This window comes from Coregonus lavaretus (assembly GCF_964263955.1).
Source record: "Coregonus lavaretus genome assembly, chromosome: 6".
Taxonomy (NCBI): Eukaryota; Metazoa; Chordata; class Actinopteri; order Salmoniformes; family Salmonidae; genus Coregonus; species Coregonus lavaretus.
In genome coordinates this window covers 59480226-59497635 of record NC_139993.1, presented here as the reverse complement: position 1 = coordinate 59497635, position 17410 = coordinate 59480226, and the positions used below count along the sequence as shown (strand labels likewise).

At 44.7% G+C, this 17410-nt stretch overlaps 1 protein-coding gene across 1 annotated transcript in view; it reads right to left on the bottom strand.

Annotated features, from left to right (window-relative positions):
* swt1 (SWT1 RNA endoribonuclease homolog) overlaps positions 1-17410 on the bottom strand; it is a 43591-nt gene that overhangs the window by 22455 nt on the left and 3726 nt on the right. The window contains exons 7-14 of the mRNA XM_084163798.1: positions 17241-17334; positions 16488-16887; positions 15829-15967; positions 13206-13354; positions 12814-12968; positions 12456-12602; positions 6224-6290; positions 5923-5990 (exon numbers count right to left, since the gene is read on the bottom strand). Of these exons, the coding sequence (XP_084019924.1) occupies positions 5923-5990; positions 6224-6290; positions 12456-12602; positions 12814-12968; positions 13206-13354; positions 15829-15967; positions 16488-16887; positions 17241-17334 (1219 nt within the window). The remainder of the gene's footprint in view (positions 1-5922; positions 5991-6223; positions 6291-12455; positions 12603-12813; positions 12969-13205; positions 13355-15828; positions 15968-16487; positions 16888-17240; positions 17335-17410) is intronic.

Genomic DNA, 17410 nt, shown 5'->3' with positions numbered 1-17410 from the left:
ATGGAGGATTCTTTGACGAAAGCAAAGTTTGAAGGACACAATTATTAATTACAGTGGGGAGAACAAGTATTTGATACACTGCCGATTTTGCAGGTTTTCCTACTTACAAAGCATGTAGAGGTCTGTAATTTTTATCATAGGTACACTTCAACTGTGAGAGACGGAATCTAAAACAAAAATCCAGAAAATCACATTGTATGATTTTTAAGTAATTAATTTGCATTTTATTGCATGACATAAGTATTTGATACATTAGAAAAGCAGAACTTAATATTTGGTACAGAAACCTTTGTTTGCAATTACAGAGATCATACGTTTCCTGTAGGTCTTGACCAGGTTTGCAGAGACTGCAGCAGGGATTTTGGCCCACTCCTCCATACAGACCTTCTCCAGATCCTTCAGGTTTAGGGGCTGTCGCTTGGCAATACGGACTTTCAGCTCCCTCCAAAGATTTTCTATTGGGTTCAGGTCTGGAGACTGGCTAGGCCACTCCAGGACCTTGAGATGCTTCTTACGGAGCCACTCCTTAGTTGCCCTGGCTGTGTGTTTTGGGTCGTTGTCATGCTGGAAGACCCAGCCACGACCCATCTTCAATGCTCTTACTGAGGGAAGGAGGTTGTTGGCCAAGATCTGGCGATACATGGCCCCATCCATCCTCCCCTCAATACGGTGCAGTCGTCCTGTCCCCTTTGCAGAAAAGCATCCCCAAAGAATGATGTTTCCACCTCCATGCTTTACGGTTGGGATGGTGTTCTTGGGGTTGTACTCATCCTTCTTCTTCCTCCAAACACAGCGAGTGGAGTTTAGACCAAAAAGCTCTATTTTTGTCTCATCAGACCACATGACCTTCTCCCATTCCTCCTTGGATCATCCAGATGGTCATTGGCAAACTTCAGACGGGCCTGGACATGCGCTGGCTTGAGCAGGGGGACCTTGCGTGCGCTGCAGGATTTTAATCCATGACGGCGTAGTGTGTTACTAATGGTTTTCTTTGAGACTGTGGTCCCAGCTCTCTTCAGGTCATTGACCAGGTCCTGCCGTGTAGTTCTGGGCTGATCCCTCACCTTCCTCATGATCATTGATGCCCCACGAGGTGAGATCTTGCATGGAGCCCCAGACCGAGGGTGATTGACCGTCATCTTGAACTTCCATTTTCTAATAATTGCGCCAACAGTTGTTGCCTTCTCACCAAGCTGCTTGCCTATTGTCCTGTAGCCCATCCCAGCCTTGTGCAGGTCTACAATTTTATCCCTGATGTCCTTACACAGCTCTCTGGTCTTGGCCATTGTGGAGAGGTTGGAGTCTGTTTGATTGAGTGTGTGGACAGGTGTCTTTTATACAGGTAACGAGTTCAAACAGGTGCAGTTAATACAGGTAATGAGTGGAGAACAGGAGGGCTTCTTAAAGAAAAACTAACATTCTTACTGGTTGGTAGGTGATCAAATACTTATGTCATGCAATAAAATGCAAATGATTACTTAAAAATCATGCAATGTGATTTTCTGGATTTTTGTTTTAGATTCCGTCTCTCACAGTTTAAGTGTACATATGATAAAAATTACAGACCTCTACATGCTTTGTAAGTAGGAAAACCTGCAAAATCGGCAGTGTATCAAATACTTGTTCTCCCCACTGTACACTACAGTATTTAAAAAAAATAAAAAAGTATTTAGTCAGCCACCAATTGTGCAAGTTCTCCCACTTAAAAAGATGAGAGAGGCCTGTAATTTTCATCATAGGTACACGTCAACTATGACAGACAAAATGAGAAAAAATAATCCATAAAATCACATTGTAGGATTTTTTATGAATTTATTTGCAAATTATGGTGGAAAATAAGTATTTGCACAATTGGTGGCTGACTAAATACTTTTTTCCCCCACTGTATATATATATATATATATATAGTGTATAAAGCAACACCTCCCCCATAAGCATTCCTGTCTCTTCTGTAGATGTTATATCCTTGTATTGCTACTGCTGTATCAAATATTTATGTTATCTGATATTAGCAAGTTATTGATTTCATTAACCTAATTTCTAAAGGCTACTTCTATTAATATGTTTTTTTTGTTGCCCTTTCCTGGGTAGCTTACCAGAGATAGACATAATATGGAAAAGAACAAACAAAGCAAGAGAAAAAACAAACATTCAGCAGTCCATTAATCAGTTGTAAAAGTGTGTGTGTGCTGCGGGGTTGAAGCTACGAACCCATAGGCTTGGCTCTCTCATCCCTTCCAGACTTTTGGGAGGGAGGGTGGACAATGAGCCTGACATAGCGGATGTACAGTGAAGGAAAAAAGTATTTGATCCCCTGCTGATTTTGTATGTTTGCAAACTGACAAAGAAATGATCAGTCTATAATTTTAATTGTAGGTTTATTTGAACAGTGAGAGACAGAATAACAACAACAAAATCCAGAAAAACGCATGTCAAAAATGTTATTAATTGATTTGCATTTTAATGAGGGAAATAAGTATTTGACCCCCTCTCAATCAGAAAGATTTCTGGCTCCCAGGTGTCTTTTGTACAGGTAACGAGCTGAGATTAGGAGCACACTCTTAAAGGGAGTGCTTCTAATCTCATCTTGTTACCTGTATAAAAGACACCTGTCCACAGAAGCAATCAATCAGATTCCAAACTCTCCACCATGGCCAAGACCAAAGAGCTCTCCAAGGATGTCATGGATAAGATTGTAGACCTACACAAGGCTGAAATGGGCTACAAGACCATCGCCAAGCAGCTTGGTGAGAAGGTGACAACAGTTGGTGCGATTATTCGCAAATGGAAGAAACACAAAATAACTGTCAATCTCCCTCGGCCTGGGGCTCCATGCAAGATCTCACCTCGTGGAGTTGCAATGATCATGAGAACGGTGAGGAATCAGCCCAGAACTACACGGGAGGATCTTGTCAATGATCTCAAGGCAGCTGGGACCATAGTCACCAAGAAAACAATTGGTAACACACTACGCCGTGAAGGACTGAAATCCTGCAGCGCCCGCAAGGTCCCCCTGCTCAAGAAAGCACATATACAGGCCCGTCTGAAGTTTGCCAATGAACATCTGAATGATTCAGAGGAGAACTGGGTGAAAGTGTTGTGTTCAGATCAGACCATAATCGAGCTCTTTGGCATCAACTCAACTCGCCGTGTTTGGAGGAGGAGGAATGCTGCCTATGACCCCAAGAACACCATCCCCACCGTCAAACATGGAGGTGGAAACATTATGCTAAGGGAGTGTTTTTCTGCTAAGGGGACAGGACAACTTCACCGCATCAAAGGGACGATGGATGGGGCCATGTACCGTCAAATCTTGGGTGAGAACCTCCTTCCCTCAGCCAGGGCATTGAAATTGGGTTGTGGATGGGTATTCCAGCATGACAATGACCCAAAACACACGGCCAAGGCAACAAAGGAGTGGCTCAAGAAGAAGCACATTAAGGTCCTGGAGTGGCCTAGCCAGTCTCCAGACCTTAATCCCATAGAAAATCTGTGGAGGGAGCTGAAGGTTCGAGTTGCCAAATGTCAGCCTCGAAACCTTAATGAGTTGGAGAAGATCTGCAAAGAGGAGTGGGACATAATCCCTCCTGAGATGTGTGCAAACCTGGTGGCCAACTACAAGAAACGTCTGACCTCTGTGATTGCCAACAAGGGTTTTGCCACCAAGTACTAAGTCATGTTTTGCAGAGGGGTCAAATACTTATTTCCCTCATTAAAATGCAAATCAATTTATAACATTTTTGACATGCGTTTTTCTGGATTTTGTTGTTGTTATTCTGTCTCTCACTGTTCAAATAAACATACCATTAAAATTATAGACTGATCATGTCTTTGTCAGTGGGCAAATGTATAAAATCAGCAGGGGATCAAATACTTCTTTCCCTCGCTGTAAGCAATGTCCCCACGCGCTCTGGCAGCTTTCATGGCTGGGGTAAGTTCTTTCCTCTTATGGAGCACAGCTTCAGGATTGTCCTCGTTGAGGAAGATGTACGTTCCTCTCAAGTTCTTGGCTCTTTCCAGAAGAGTTACCTTGTCCTTGAACCTCATGAACTTGACCACTATCGGCCTGGGCCTGTCACCTGGGCCGGTGGTGGGTTTTTCAGTCCTGTGGACACGATCCACCTGAATCTTCCTGGTGGTCATCTTCAATTTCTCAGTGATCATTTCCCTCACTTTATCCTCAGACTCCGTACAGGTCTCATTTGGAGATTCTGCAATTCCGTCCACAACAATGTTGTTCCGGCTTGATTGTCCCTCGAGATAATCTGATTTCGCTATGATTGGTATCATCAATTCACATACAGAACTGATTTCCTCTCTCAATGACTTATAGATTGCTGTCATCTTTCTGTTCTCCTGTTTAAAATCATCAAGCTGACCCTGGGAGAACTGCAAACTGTTCTTCAGGTCCTGGACCTCTCTGGTCAGGTTGTCCATTCTTTAGTCAGTTGGCTCCACCAGTATTTGGGGACAACACTTGAAGCTATTTTCTCATTGTTGTAACAACTGCTTGTGGAACTATTTTTGTTTGTTTAAAAGATCATTCACCTGTGATAGAGAGACACCACTATCCTCAACGGTACTCCCACCGGCTTTGGTCTTTATCATGGTAGCAACGCAGGCTACGCTGTTACTCCTACTAGTTCCAGACAGGGCAGGTCGCAGGGAAGATGGCGCCAACGAGGGAACAATGAGCTACTTCTCTGGAGCAAAATAGACCTGCTATTGTTCAGGGCAGGTCGCAGGGCAGGTCACAGGGCAGATGGAAACAGCAACCAACAGCAGGGATCTAGACAGCCACAAGCCTGGGACAATCCGCGGTCCCAGCCACATGGGCTAACCGCGTCGCGGGCTGTGTTCAAGCCCCCAAGGAAACCCCGCTAGCTTGATAGCAGCTAGAATAGCTGCTACGCCGAGCAGCTCCTCAGACCAGTGGCCGGATGATCCCTGGACAAATATAGAGATCCCAGTAACTGAGGCTATCAGTGTCGCGGGATCCAAAAAGTTAGCTAGCGAGCTCTCCCTGGTTCCACAATAACAATCCAAAAGCACCTATCCATTACACAGGACCCATCTCATTCAGAGAACCAGTCTGACAGTGTGAGATAATGACCAGCCAACAGTCAAAACTAAAGGGCGGAAGAACACAGCGTCTTGAACTCATTGAACCACTCATAAGTGTGTGTGTGTGTGTGTGTGTGTGTGTGTGTGTGTGTGTGTGTGTGTCATTATCCCATTTTATAGTCGCAGCAATTCCAGAAAGAGGGTTGGGGGGACAGTTTGGAATGGCTGGCATGGCGCCTAAACGGCTGGCATGGCGACTAGAACGGCTGGCATGGCGACCAGAACGGCTGGCATGGCGACTAGAACAGCGGGCATGGCGACTAGAACGGCGGGCATGGCGACTAGAATGGCTGGCATGGCGACTAGAATGGCTGGCATGGCGACTAGAATGGCGACTAGACCGGCTGGCATGGTGACTAGAATGGCGACTAGAACGGCTGGCATGGCGACTAGAATGGTGACTAGAATGGCTGGCATGGCGACTAGAATGGCGACTAGAATGGCTGGCATGGCGACTAGAATGGCTGGCATGGCGACTAGAATGGCGACTAGAATGGCGACTAGAACGGCTGGCATGGCGACTAGAACGGCTGGCATGGCGACTAGAATGGCAACTAGAATGGCTGGCATGGTGACTAAACAGACAAAGCTAATTGTGTTTATGTGAGTGTAGTTGTGTATGTTTAGTCCCCTGTAGCTCAGTTGGTAGAGCATGGCGCTTGCAACGCCAGGGTTGTGGGTTCATTTCCCACGGGGGGCCAGTATGAAAATGTATGCACTCACTAACTGTAAGTCGCTCTGGATAAGAGCGTCTGCTAAATGACATAAACGTAAATGTATGTTTGTGTCTCCACCCACCTGTACTCGTGCTGTGAGAGACAGTCCAACAGGTCATTGGCAGTGAACCTGGGCTCCAAGGCAGCAATCTAAAGCACAAGTCACTTACAGTATTAAGATTCAGTCCAATCAGCTTGACAGTACATGTGATGTAACATCACAATCCTATTAACATTTAGAATGAATTAATCCTACAATGTCCAAAAAGGAAACAAACAATATCCATGGGAAGGTGAAACATGAATTATCTCAGATGAGGTTGGACTGTCCTGGTTGATACCAAACAGAGACTTTTGGATTACTATGAGTTATAAATACTAACCTCACTGGAATGGACAAAGGAGAGGAGAGCCTGGGCATCTTCTAGACAGCTGTCTGTTGACAGAACCCTACACACAACAGCCATGGTCTGATTAGTGAAGGGACACACAATATACACACACCCTGTCATTAAGTAAGTAACAGAGGAAATGGAAGAGGGAAAATTAAGAGATAGAAGGGGTCATTAAAGACTTAGGGTAAATATGGAGAGAGAGATGGAGAGCGAAAGGCTGCCACAAGAAAAGGGCAACCAGTGGAGCACAAACACCAATACAACCTATATTTATCTGTTTATTTATTTTCCCTTTCATACTTCAACTATTTGCACATTGTTACAACATTGCCAATAATATAACATTTGAAATATCTATATTCTTTTAAACTTTTATTTCACCTTTGTTTATTGTCTATTTCACTTGCTTTGGCAATGTAAACATATGTTTCCCATGCCAATAAAGCCCATTGAATTGAGAGAGGAGAGGAGAGGAGAGGAGAGGAGAGGAGAGGAGAGAGGAAAGAGGAAAGAGAGAGAGGAAAGAGAGAGGAAAGAGAGAGGAAAGAGAGAGGAAAGAGAGAGAGAGATGGGGAGAGAGAGAGGAAAGAGAGAGGAACGAGAGAGAGAGATGGGGAGAGAGAGAGAGAAGAAAGAGAGAGAGAAAAGTCATTTCAGCAGGCTAGATCTGTCTGCATTATACATATTTTCTCCCGGCAGGGACTTGGGGGGGGGGCGGGGGGTGATGATGCGTCAGTGCTAGCTACTGTAAGAGCGACTGACTGGCAGTCTCCTAGGTAACCACACAGGAGCAGCTTCAACACACACACATCCAATCTAAAAGTCATCCAAGCTTCCTACAGACGGGCATACATGAAAGTCATCTTCATTTTTGGGATTAAGAACATGATTAAGAAAGATGAGGTACATTGCTGTTAGGCTTTTCTGTTACATTTCTAACCTACGACCTGTTCTGCGTAATGTGTACAGTACAGAAATACCATGGGTTTTTATTCAAATGCACATCATGTGCAGCAGGAGAGCAATAGACTTTCAGGAACTCAGAGGGCCCTGAAAAACTGGAACTACGCGTCACAACACAAACGGTTCTAACAATGAACTAAGCCTTAAGATGCTTTTGGGAAATCGGGCCCTGATCTATATTCAGAAATTAGGTATGTTGTGAAGAGGCATCTGATAGTGCCAAGTCATACAATACACTGCATCATTAGAACATAATGTGAATGACTTATAATATTCTGATATTATATAACTAACGTACAGTAGATTCTCTGTGTGTGCTAATGAGAGTTAGAGCGAGGTGTTAACAGACAAATGTAAGGATTAATGATCTCTAAAACACCAGTCTGGGCCTGGTTTCCCAAAAGCATCTTAAAGAGCCACTGAACACGCCAATTTGCACGTATGTTTTTCTGTTGCTCATTAGAAAAACAAGATTTCAGTCTTGGAGGCGTGTTTACTGACCGATGCCGCGTTTGGTTAATGATGTTTGTCCCCCATGAGACACCGTAGACGCGGAAGCCTATTTCACTTCCTCAAAATCCCTAGAATGAATCTAAAATATCTCAAGAAATCTGTAATTAATTGACGTTTTTGCCGAGGAAGTTTTAGTTGCACAATTGTACTAAGGTGTTTGGTGCAGTATTTCTCAAGTTAAAAAAAATAGCGACGTGTTGTTTTATGTAAACAAAGTCGGGAATGCTGGGCAGGTCTGTCTCACTGCAGCTGTTCACCCCATGTTAGTGGGCAAATGGACATCGTCAAATCAAAACCCAACCTTCATTTACCCGTTGTGATGAACGGATGTTCCAAAATCCGTTTTAGACGAGACTGACTGTATGGTAGCTTAGTGGGTAAGAGCGTTGTGCCAGTAACCGAAAGGTCGCTGGTTCTAATCCCCGAGCCGACTAGGTGAAAAATTTGTCGATGTGCCCTTAAGCAAGGCACTTAACCCTAATTGCTCCTGTAAGTCGCTCTGGATAAGAGCGTCTGCTAAATGACTAAAATGTAAAATGTAAATGTAATGATCAAAATGATCCTATTTGCACTTTGTAGTCAATTATGACACTAGAATAACTGTTTCTGACTCATAGACGCCACATAGGCCATTTTCAAAGGGATTCATTACTTTTTTTAGGCAGTCGCTCTAAGGCTAGGTTCATTGTTAGAACCTTCGTAGGAGCATCGTTAAATCTCTGAGCTGTTTCCCAAAATTATTGTTAGTAAAGTTGCACTTGAAAAGGCTTGTTTAAGGGCCTCCCGAGTGGCGCAGCGGTCTAAGGAGGAGTCACTACAGACCCGGGTTCGATCCCAGGCTGTGTCACAACCGGCCGTGACCGGGAGTCCCATAGGACAGCGCGTTAGGGGAGGGTTTGGCCGGGGGGGCTTTACTTGGCTCATCGCGCTCTAGCGACTCCTTGTGGCGGGCCGGGCACCTGCAGGCTGACTTCGGTCGTCAGTTGAACAGTGTTTCCTCCGACACATTGGTGTGGCTAGCTTCCAGGTTAAGCGGGCGGCAGTTAAGGAGCACGGTTTGGCGGGTCATGTTTCAGATGACGCATGTCTCGACCTTCGCCTCTCCCGAGCCCGTTGGGGAGTTGCAGCGATGAGACAAGATCGTAATTGGAGATGACGAAATTGGGGAGGAACTGGCGACTGCCTCAGACCACTCAGAACAGCTAAGTGCTTCGTTAGAGGCCTTTTTTACTTACCGCGTCACAGAATCAAGATGTTTCTTTTTTATTATCTTCCGATAAAGAAGTTGACTACAAATACAAAGTTGCCAATGTCTTTGCAATTGTTACACACAAGCGAAGGATAAAACAGATGCTTAAAATGAAAACCGGGATGACTGCATTAAAAGATAAATAGCCTCCCTTTCAATGATATTGAAATCAATTTTATGTTAATTTACTATTTGTCATTATTGCCTCAATATATTTCTATATTTCATGATGTGTAGCCTAAAGTGTGTAATGATGTTCCAAATCTTGATTAAGTGCATTATTATAGAGTAAGAATTGGAATAACACACCTCAATATTTGCAGCCATAGGCGATAATCTCTCTAGGAGCTGATCCGTCATCAGTATCATGAAATACAGTGCCTTCAGAAAGTATTCAGACCCCTTGACTTTTTCCACAGCCTTATTCTAAAATGGATTAAACAAAAATTATTCCTGAGCAATCTACACACAATACACATAATGACAAAGCGAAAACAGGTTTAGGAATTTTTGCAAATGTATAAAAAAAAAAAAAAAAAAACTTATTTACATAAGTATTCAGAACCTTTGCTATGAGACTCGAAATTGAGCTCAGGTGCATCCTGTTTCCATTGATTATCCTTGAGATGTTTCTACAACTTGATTGGAGTCCACCTGTGGTAAATTCAATTGATCGGACATGATTTGGAAAGGCACACACCTGTCTATATAAGGTCCAACAGGCCATGAGGTTGGAATTGTCCATAGAGCTCCGAGACAGGATTGTGTCGAGGCACAGATGTGGGGAAGGGTACCAGAAAATGTTTGCAGCATTGAAGATCCCCAAGAACACAGTGGCCTCCATTATTCTTAAATGGAAGAAGTTTGGAACCACCAAGACTCTTCCTAGAGCTGGCCGCCCAGCCAAACTGAGCAATCGGGGGAGAAGGGCCTTGGTCAGGGAGGTGACCAAGAACCCGATGGTCACTGACAGAGCTCTAGAGCTCCTCTGTTGAGATGGGAGAACCTTCCAGAAGGACAACCATCCCTGCAGCACTCCACCAATAGCGCCTTTATGGTAGAGTGGCCAGATGGAAGCCACTCCTCTGTAAAAAGGCACATGACAGCCCGCTTGGAGTTTGCCAAAAGGTACCTAAAGACTCTCAGACCATGAGAAACAAGATTATTTGGTCTGATGAAACCAATCTTTGGCCTGAATGCCAAGCGTCACGTCTGGAGGAAACCTGGCACCATCCCTACGGTGAAGCACGGTGGTGGCAGCATCATGTTGTGGGGATGTTTTTCAGTGGCAGGGACTGGGAGACTAGTCAGGATCGAGGCAAAGATGAACGGAGCAAAGTACAGCGAGATCCTGCTCCAGGGCGCTCAGGACCTCAGACTGGGGCGAAGGTTCACCTTCCAACAGGACATCGACCCTAAACCCACAGCCAAGACAACGCAGGAGTGGCTTCGGGACAAGTCTCTGAATGTCCTTGAGTGGCCCAGCCAGAGCCAGGACTTGAACCCGATCGAACATCTCTGGAGAGACATGAAAATAGCTGTGCAGCAACGCACCCCATCCAACCTGACAGAGCTTGAGAGGATCTGCAGAGAAGAATGGGAGAAACTCACCAAATACAGGTGTGCCAAGCTTGTAGCATCATACCCAAGAAGACTCAATGCTGTAATCGCTGCCAAAAGTGCTTCAACAAAGTACTGAGTAAAGGGTCTGAATACTTATGTAAATGTGATATTTCCGTTTTTTTTTATAAATTAGCAAACATTTCTACAAACCTGTTTTTGCTTTGTCATTATGGGGTATTGTGTGTAGATTGATGAGGGGGAAAAAATATATAATACATTTTAGAAGGCTGTTACGTAATAAAATGTGGAAAAAGTCAAGGGGTCTGAATACTTTCCGAAGGCACTGTAATTATAATGTTAAGGTAAGATTTGAATGGAGAAAGCTGACCCGAGAACAGCACAGCCTTTCTTTCAATCCTATCAGTATCGACACATGCTCCAACGACGCACTTAGCGACCCGTTCTCTCTGTGTGGTGTTTTGGGAAACATGTTACATCTTGTAGGAAAGATGCATTGTTAAAAACACTCGTAAGCCTAAGTTCCATCGCTATCGGGAAAACGGGCACAGGTCGTTATTTTTCAGAATGACTTACCTGGTTAAATAAAGGTTAATTAAATGAACACACCACTTCAAACTACAATGAGGCAGAATGTTCATAGTTACTGTTGAAAGAGCGTTCCTGACTGAGGGGCCACCATTCACCAACACCAACCAAATCAGACCCCCGTTTGAGGCTGTGTGTGTGTGTATGTGTGTGTGTGTGTGTGTGTGTGTGTGTGTGTGTGTGTGTACAGCAGCATGCCATACTTTCAATCCTATTCCACAATGTAGTGGAAAACAGGAGTAGCTAACCAATGTAGTGGAAAACAGGAGTAGCTAACCAATGTGGTGGAAAACAGGAGTAGCTAACCAATGTGGTGGAAAACAGGAGTAGCTAACCAATGTAGTGGAAAACAGGAGTAGCTAACCAATGTAGTGGAAAACAGGAGTAGCTAACCAATGTGGTGGAAAACAGGAGTAGCTAACCAATGTGGTGGAAAACAGGAGTAGCTAACCAATGTAGTGGAAAACAGGAGTAGCTAACCAATGTAGTGGAAAACAGGAGTAGCTAACCAATGTAGTGGAAAACAGGAGTAGCTAACCAATGTGGTGGAAAACAGGAGTAGCTAACCAATGTAGTGGAAAACAGCAGTAGCTAACCAATGTAGTGGAAAACAGCAGTAGCTAACCAATGTAGTGGAAAACAGCAGTAGCTAACCAATGTAGTGGAAAACAGCAGTAGCTAACCAATGTAGTGGAAAACAGCAGTAGCTAACCAATGTGGTGGAAAACAGGAGTAGCTAACCAATGTAGTGGAAAACAAGGCGAGGACATTTGGCTGTCCAGGAGAAAGCCAAACTCCTGTAAGACAAACGGCTTTAAAACTAATAGAAACATCACATTGAGACGTCAACCATCACATGAACAATTTCAGTCACCCTTGACTGCTGGGATGATTATTTTTTTATAACTTAATCACCATAGCAACCATGAGTGATGTAATGTGAAAGTGAAGGAAGTGTTCCTGATTGCAGATTGTCTGCAGACTCACTATTATCTTCCCTGGCTTTGGCCTGAATGGCAGTGAGTCTAGCAGAGAGGAGAGAGTGAAGCCAGACAGACAAGACAAAGGAGATCAATCAGGAGCTGTACTGGGATGTCATCACGATTGTCCCATTTCTGGGCAATTTGCAAACGCTCCCTCAAAACACATCCTTAGGGCTGTAGTCTGGAACAGCTGAGTGATTCATGCACTAATAAAACTAAAAGTCAGCCTCATTGAATATGGTAAGTCTGAGTCTGGGGTGGTAGTGGTCACCAGCCCTGGTCCTAAGAGCTACAAGGTTTGCAGGTGTTTAAGGTGAGGTGAGAGATATGTCAGGTATCGCACCTGGTAAAGGCCTGTAGCAGTTGTCTGACAGCAGTAGATAGTCTGTGCAGACAGGAGAGGGCGTCCTGGGGAAGAGGAGGACCTTCTACTGGCTTGTTTGTTTCTATGGCGCCCGGGTCAAAGCGGAGAGCAGCGAACACAGCAGAGCTGAACACAGCACAGTGACCAGAGACAGAACATAGGGTCAACATCATACTTATACTAACATATACTCACATTCATTCATTAAATAAATGTCCCTTTAACATGCACAATCTTTAGAATGCATGTTAGAAATACTAGTATTTAGAACCCCAACTCCCCGACTATGGCCTAATCTCCACAGATCCTAAACCTGAACTCTGTATCATCTGCTCACCTGATCCCACACACATTGTTCCAGATGTTCTCAAACATCACCCACACTTCCTGGTGTGACACCTGAGGAGGCGTGGTCTGTTTCTCTTCCTCCTCCTCTTCCGCCATGAGGGTGTCACCATCACTGGTGTGGGTCTCCTCTGAGACTTTCCCTGGCTACATACCAAGATAAAGTTCAAGTTGTATTTATTTGTCATTTGTAAACAAGCACAAACATTGGAATGTCTCTTAGATGAGAGCTCAATGGTAAAACGGTAAGAGATTTTAAGAAACGCACAAGAATACAATACAAATAAGTTTGAACAACTTTGGAAAACTTGGGTCCAAAACATAAAGAAAACGTATTTGCCACCGTGTGATGTTGCAGTCCTGAATGAGCTCCAGGCAGCGTACCTGAGGAAGTATCCTCTGCAGCAGGGAGTTCAGGGTGGAGAGGGCCGGTCGGACATGCCCACCGTAGTCTGACCTGCAGCCGAAGGCCTGCAGCAGCTCTCTAGCCTCATACAGAGCCAGCATCGTAGAGGTACGCTCTACTGATTTACCTAAGGAGAGAGACCAGAACGTCAGTGTACACACACACTTTGTACACTTAACCAGACACACACACACACACACACTAGTACACAGGCACACACACACAGGATCACATGTAGTCACGCACGCACATACGTCAATGAGAAACACAGGGGCCAATCGTAAGCAGCCCCACAGTTTGTCCTGACAGAACAGTAGTTATTAACCAGAGCCAGTTTGTCCTGACAGAACAGTAGTTATTGACCAGAGCCAGTTTGTCCTGACAGAACAGTAGTTATTGACCAGAGCCAGTTTGTCCTGACAGAACAGTAGTTATTGACCAGAGCCAGTTTGTCCTGACAGAACAGTAGTTATTGACCAGAGCCAGTTTGTCCTGACAGAACAGTAGTTATTTAACCAGAGCCAGTTTGTCCTGACAGAACAGTAGTTATTAACCAGAGCCAGTTTGTCCTGACAGAACAGTAGTTATTAACCAGAGCCAGTTTGTCCTGACAGAACAGTAGTTATTTAACCAGAGCCAGTTTGTCCTGACAGAACAGTAGTTATTAACCAGAGCCAGTTTGTCCTGACAGAACAGTAGTTATTAACCAGAGCCAGTTTGTCCTGACAGAACAGTAGTTATTGACCAGAGCCAGTTTGTCCTGACAGAACAGTAGTTATTAACCAGAGCCAGTTTGTCCTGACAGAACAGTAGTTATTGACCAGAGCCAGTTTGTCCTGACAGAACAGTAGTTATTAACCAGAGCCAGTTTGTCCTGACAGAACAGTAGTTATTGACCAGAGCCAGTTTGTCCTGACAGAACAGTAGTTATTGACCAGAGCCAGTTTGTCCTGACAGAACAGTAGTTATTGACCAGAGCGAGTTTGTCCTGACAGAACAGTAGTTATTGACCAGAGCCAGTACTAGCGCAGTTAATGGATAATAGGAAGACTTCTAGGAAATAATCTAAAGGCAAATGTGCAGCAATGTTTATTTGTGCTGCTGGTTTCTATTAGTGTACAGTATCTGTCTCTGTAGCATGCTGAGGGGAGAGGACAGGAGGAAGGATACAGGTGGAGACAGGCAGGCAGGAGGGCAGGCAGGAGGACAGGCAGGAGGACAGGCAGAGGGCATTTTGCCAAAGAGACTAGCTGGATGGTGTGTGTGTTTGTGTGTCTGTTTATACCTAATGTCACATCCCTTCCGTGCACATCCACCCACACACATGCAAACACTGTGCACACACAAACAGTAACACACTGCAGTAGTTTTCCACTTCTGGATTCCTCGATATACACCGTTCATCCCTCTCTCTCCCACTCCCTCCCTCTCTCTCCCTCCCTCTCTCCCTCCCTCTCTCCCTCTCTCCCTCCCTCCCTCTCCATCACTCTCCCCCACTCCCTCCCTCCCTCCCTCCCTCCCTCCCTCCCTCCTGCTCTCCCACTCCCTCTCTCTCTCTCCCACTCCCTCCCTCCCCCCCTCTCTCCCACTCCCTCCCTCTCTCCCACCAATAGTCCTGGCTAGTCCACCCAAGATTAGAATAGGGGGGGGGGGAAGCCCAGTCATGCTATACAGATGATGGAAAGAACAGGGGAACACACTCACACAATACCTGCTAATGTAATACAAGGACAAACAGAGCCAGGGCAGTACTGAGCAGCATGTTTAGTATGGCTACTGCAGTTAGCCAGGGCAGTACTGCAGTTAGCCAGGGCAGTACTGCAGTTAGCCAGGGCAGTACTGCAGTTAGCCAGGGCAGTACTGCAGTTAGCCAGGACAAACAGAGCCAGGGCAGTACTGAGCAGCATGTTTAGTATGGCTCCTGCAGTTAGCCAGGGCAGTACTGAGCAGCATGTTTAGTATGGCTACTGCAGTTAGCCAGGGCAGTACTGCAGTTAGCCAGGGCAGTACTGCAGTTAGCCAGGGCAGTACTGAGCAGCATGCTTAGTATGGCTACTGCAGTTAGCCACTCAGTCAGCATATGGCTTCTGACACACGTTTCTGAATATAGTTCTGTAGAGCACTAAGACCACTAGCGTAGGCAGTATAGCACTGTGCGGTCAACTTGAATACTGTGTGCTTTAGCTAAGGATAACTATATTAGCAGCACAATGCACTGGGCCCATATCAAGGGCTATCAGAATCTATTTATTTTCAGCATGCAAATGTACTACATTTACATTTACATTTTAGTCATTTAGCAGACACTCTTATCCAGAGCGACTTACAGTTAGTGAATGCATACATGTTTTTTTGTTTTGTTTTGTTTTTAATAGTATCCATCAAAGAGTGCAAAGTACACGCATAACATTCTATCGGTTTTTTTTCATTATTTATAGTTTATTTGGACAATGTACAACCAAAAAGTCTTAGTAACTGAGAAAAGATGTGTTGCACCAGATTTAGCTAGCAGCTCATTTACATCTGTAGTTCCCAAAGAGGGACTTTGATTGCATTTTGAGAGTGCTGTAATCTGACAGTGATGTCATCATGATTTCTCACCTGAGAAGAAGAAGTTGTGAAGGTTTTCCAGGGATTGCTGCAGATTCCGAGGGACGATATTCCCAAAGACAGAGATCCAGTGTTTCTTGAAACACTGCAGGAGGCCTTCAAGAGTCCAGGGCGGTTTCAGATATACGATCTATCGTATCCAAACAAAAATGTAGTTTACAAAATTATAGCCAACATCTGATCAGTTTACGTAGTTGTATATACACTCCCGTCCATATGTCTTTGGACAGTGAGGCACATTTTTATTTTTTGGGGGGCACTATACCCAATCATTTTATATTTGAGATAGAATGTTTCATGTTAGGTGACAGTAGAGAATGTCCGTTTATATTTGACTGCATTTTCATATATATCCGTTTTACCGTTTAGAAATGAAAACACTTTATGTATCTAGTCTCACCATTTGAAGAAGTCATAAGTATTTGGACAAATTACCTTATAGTGTATTAAAGTAGTCAAAAGTTTAATATTTGGTCCCATATTCCTTGCACGCAATGACTACATCAATCTTGTGACTATAAAAACTTGCACTTGTTTTGGATTATGTTTTGCCCAAAAGGAATTTATTGATGAATATTTTCTTGTGCCATTTTAGACTGACTTTTATTGCTAAATTGTTGCCACCACTGCAAAAAATATAAACCGTTTACCTCTGTCCACAGTTCTTCATAGGCTGCCTTCATCTCAACCTCCAGCACCTGAGACAGCGCCTCCTTCAGACAGTCCTCCAGTACTGACACGCAGCTGCTCAGCTCCCGGGCTTCTTCTGCAACCTTCTTTTTCTCCTCTTCCATTCCTCTCTCTTTCCCTCCGTCACTCCTCCTCTGTTCATTCTGCTGCCGGCCTGGGGAGGGGCTGGGTTCCTGGTGGTCACGGGTCTGGATGAGGGTCTGTGTGCTGATAGGGGTCTGTGTGTGGGGTTGGGTGGGGGCGGGGGTCAGGTTGTGGACACCAGGCGTTTTGAGCCTGTCCACCTCCTCCTCCAGGTCAGCCTTACTGAGGGCCTTCACCCCACTCAGCAGGGCCTTACTACACAGGTTCTTATCATTACTGTGGACATACACACAATCACAGTCAATCAACCAGACAGAAAGAGATTTCTACAAATGCATTTGTCACACACACAGTGAGACAGAGTGAGAGAGAGACAGAGACAGAGAGAGAGAGAGTGTGTGACCAGAGAGTGTGAAACAGCTTGTAAAGGAAATGAATCCCTTTGCCATAGTGAAATGAAGAAATGAATACTGATGACAAGCAGTATCCCTCTCAAACATCACCATATCACATACAGAACTATCTACAGACAGGTACACACACAGTCAAACCTATCCTGCATGCATGTATCTGCAGAGGAAAGAAAGACAGGCAGACACACTGCAGCAGGAGGGTGGGGGAGGACTCACGTGCAGAGGATGAGAGCGCCCTCTCGGTAAAGACTCTGGTATTGCAGGCAGCACTGCAGCACTCTGTCGTCATTATTCTCAACATTGAGTCCCTCTGTCAGAGAGAGAGGGGACAGGAGACATGCGTCATGACCATCACCTCAGCACTGAAGACAGAGAAAAGCTTTATT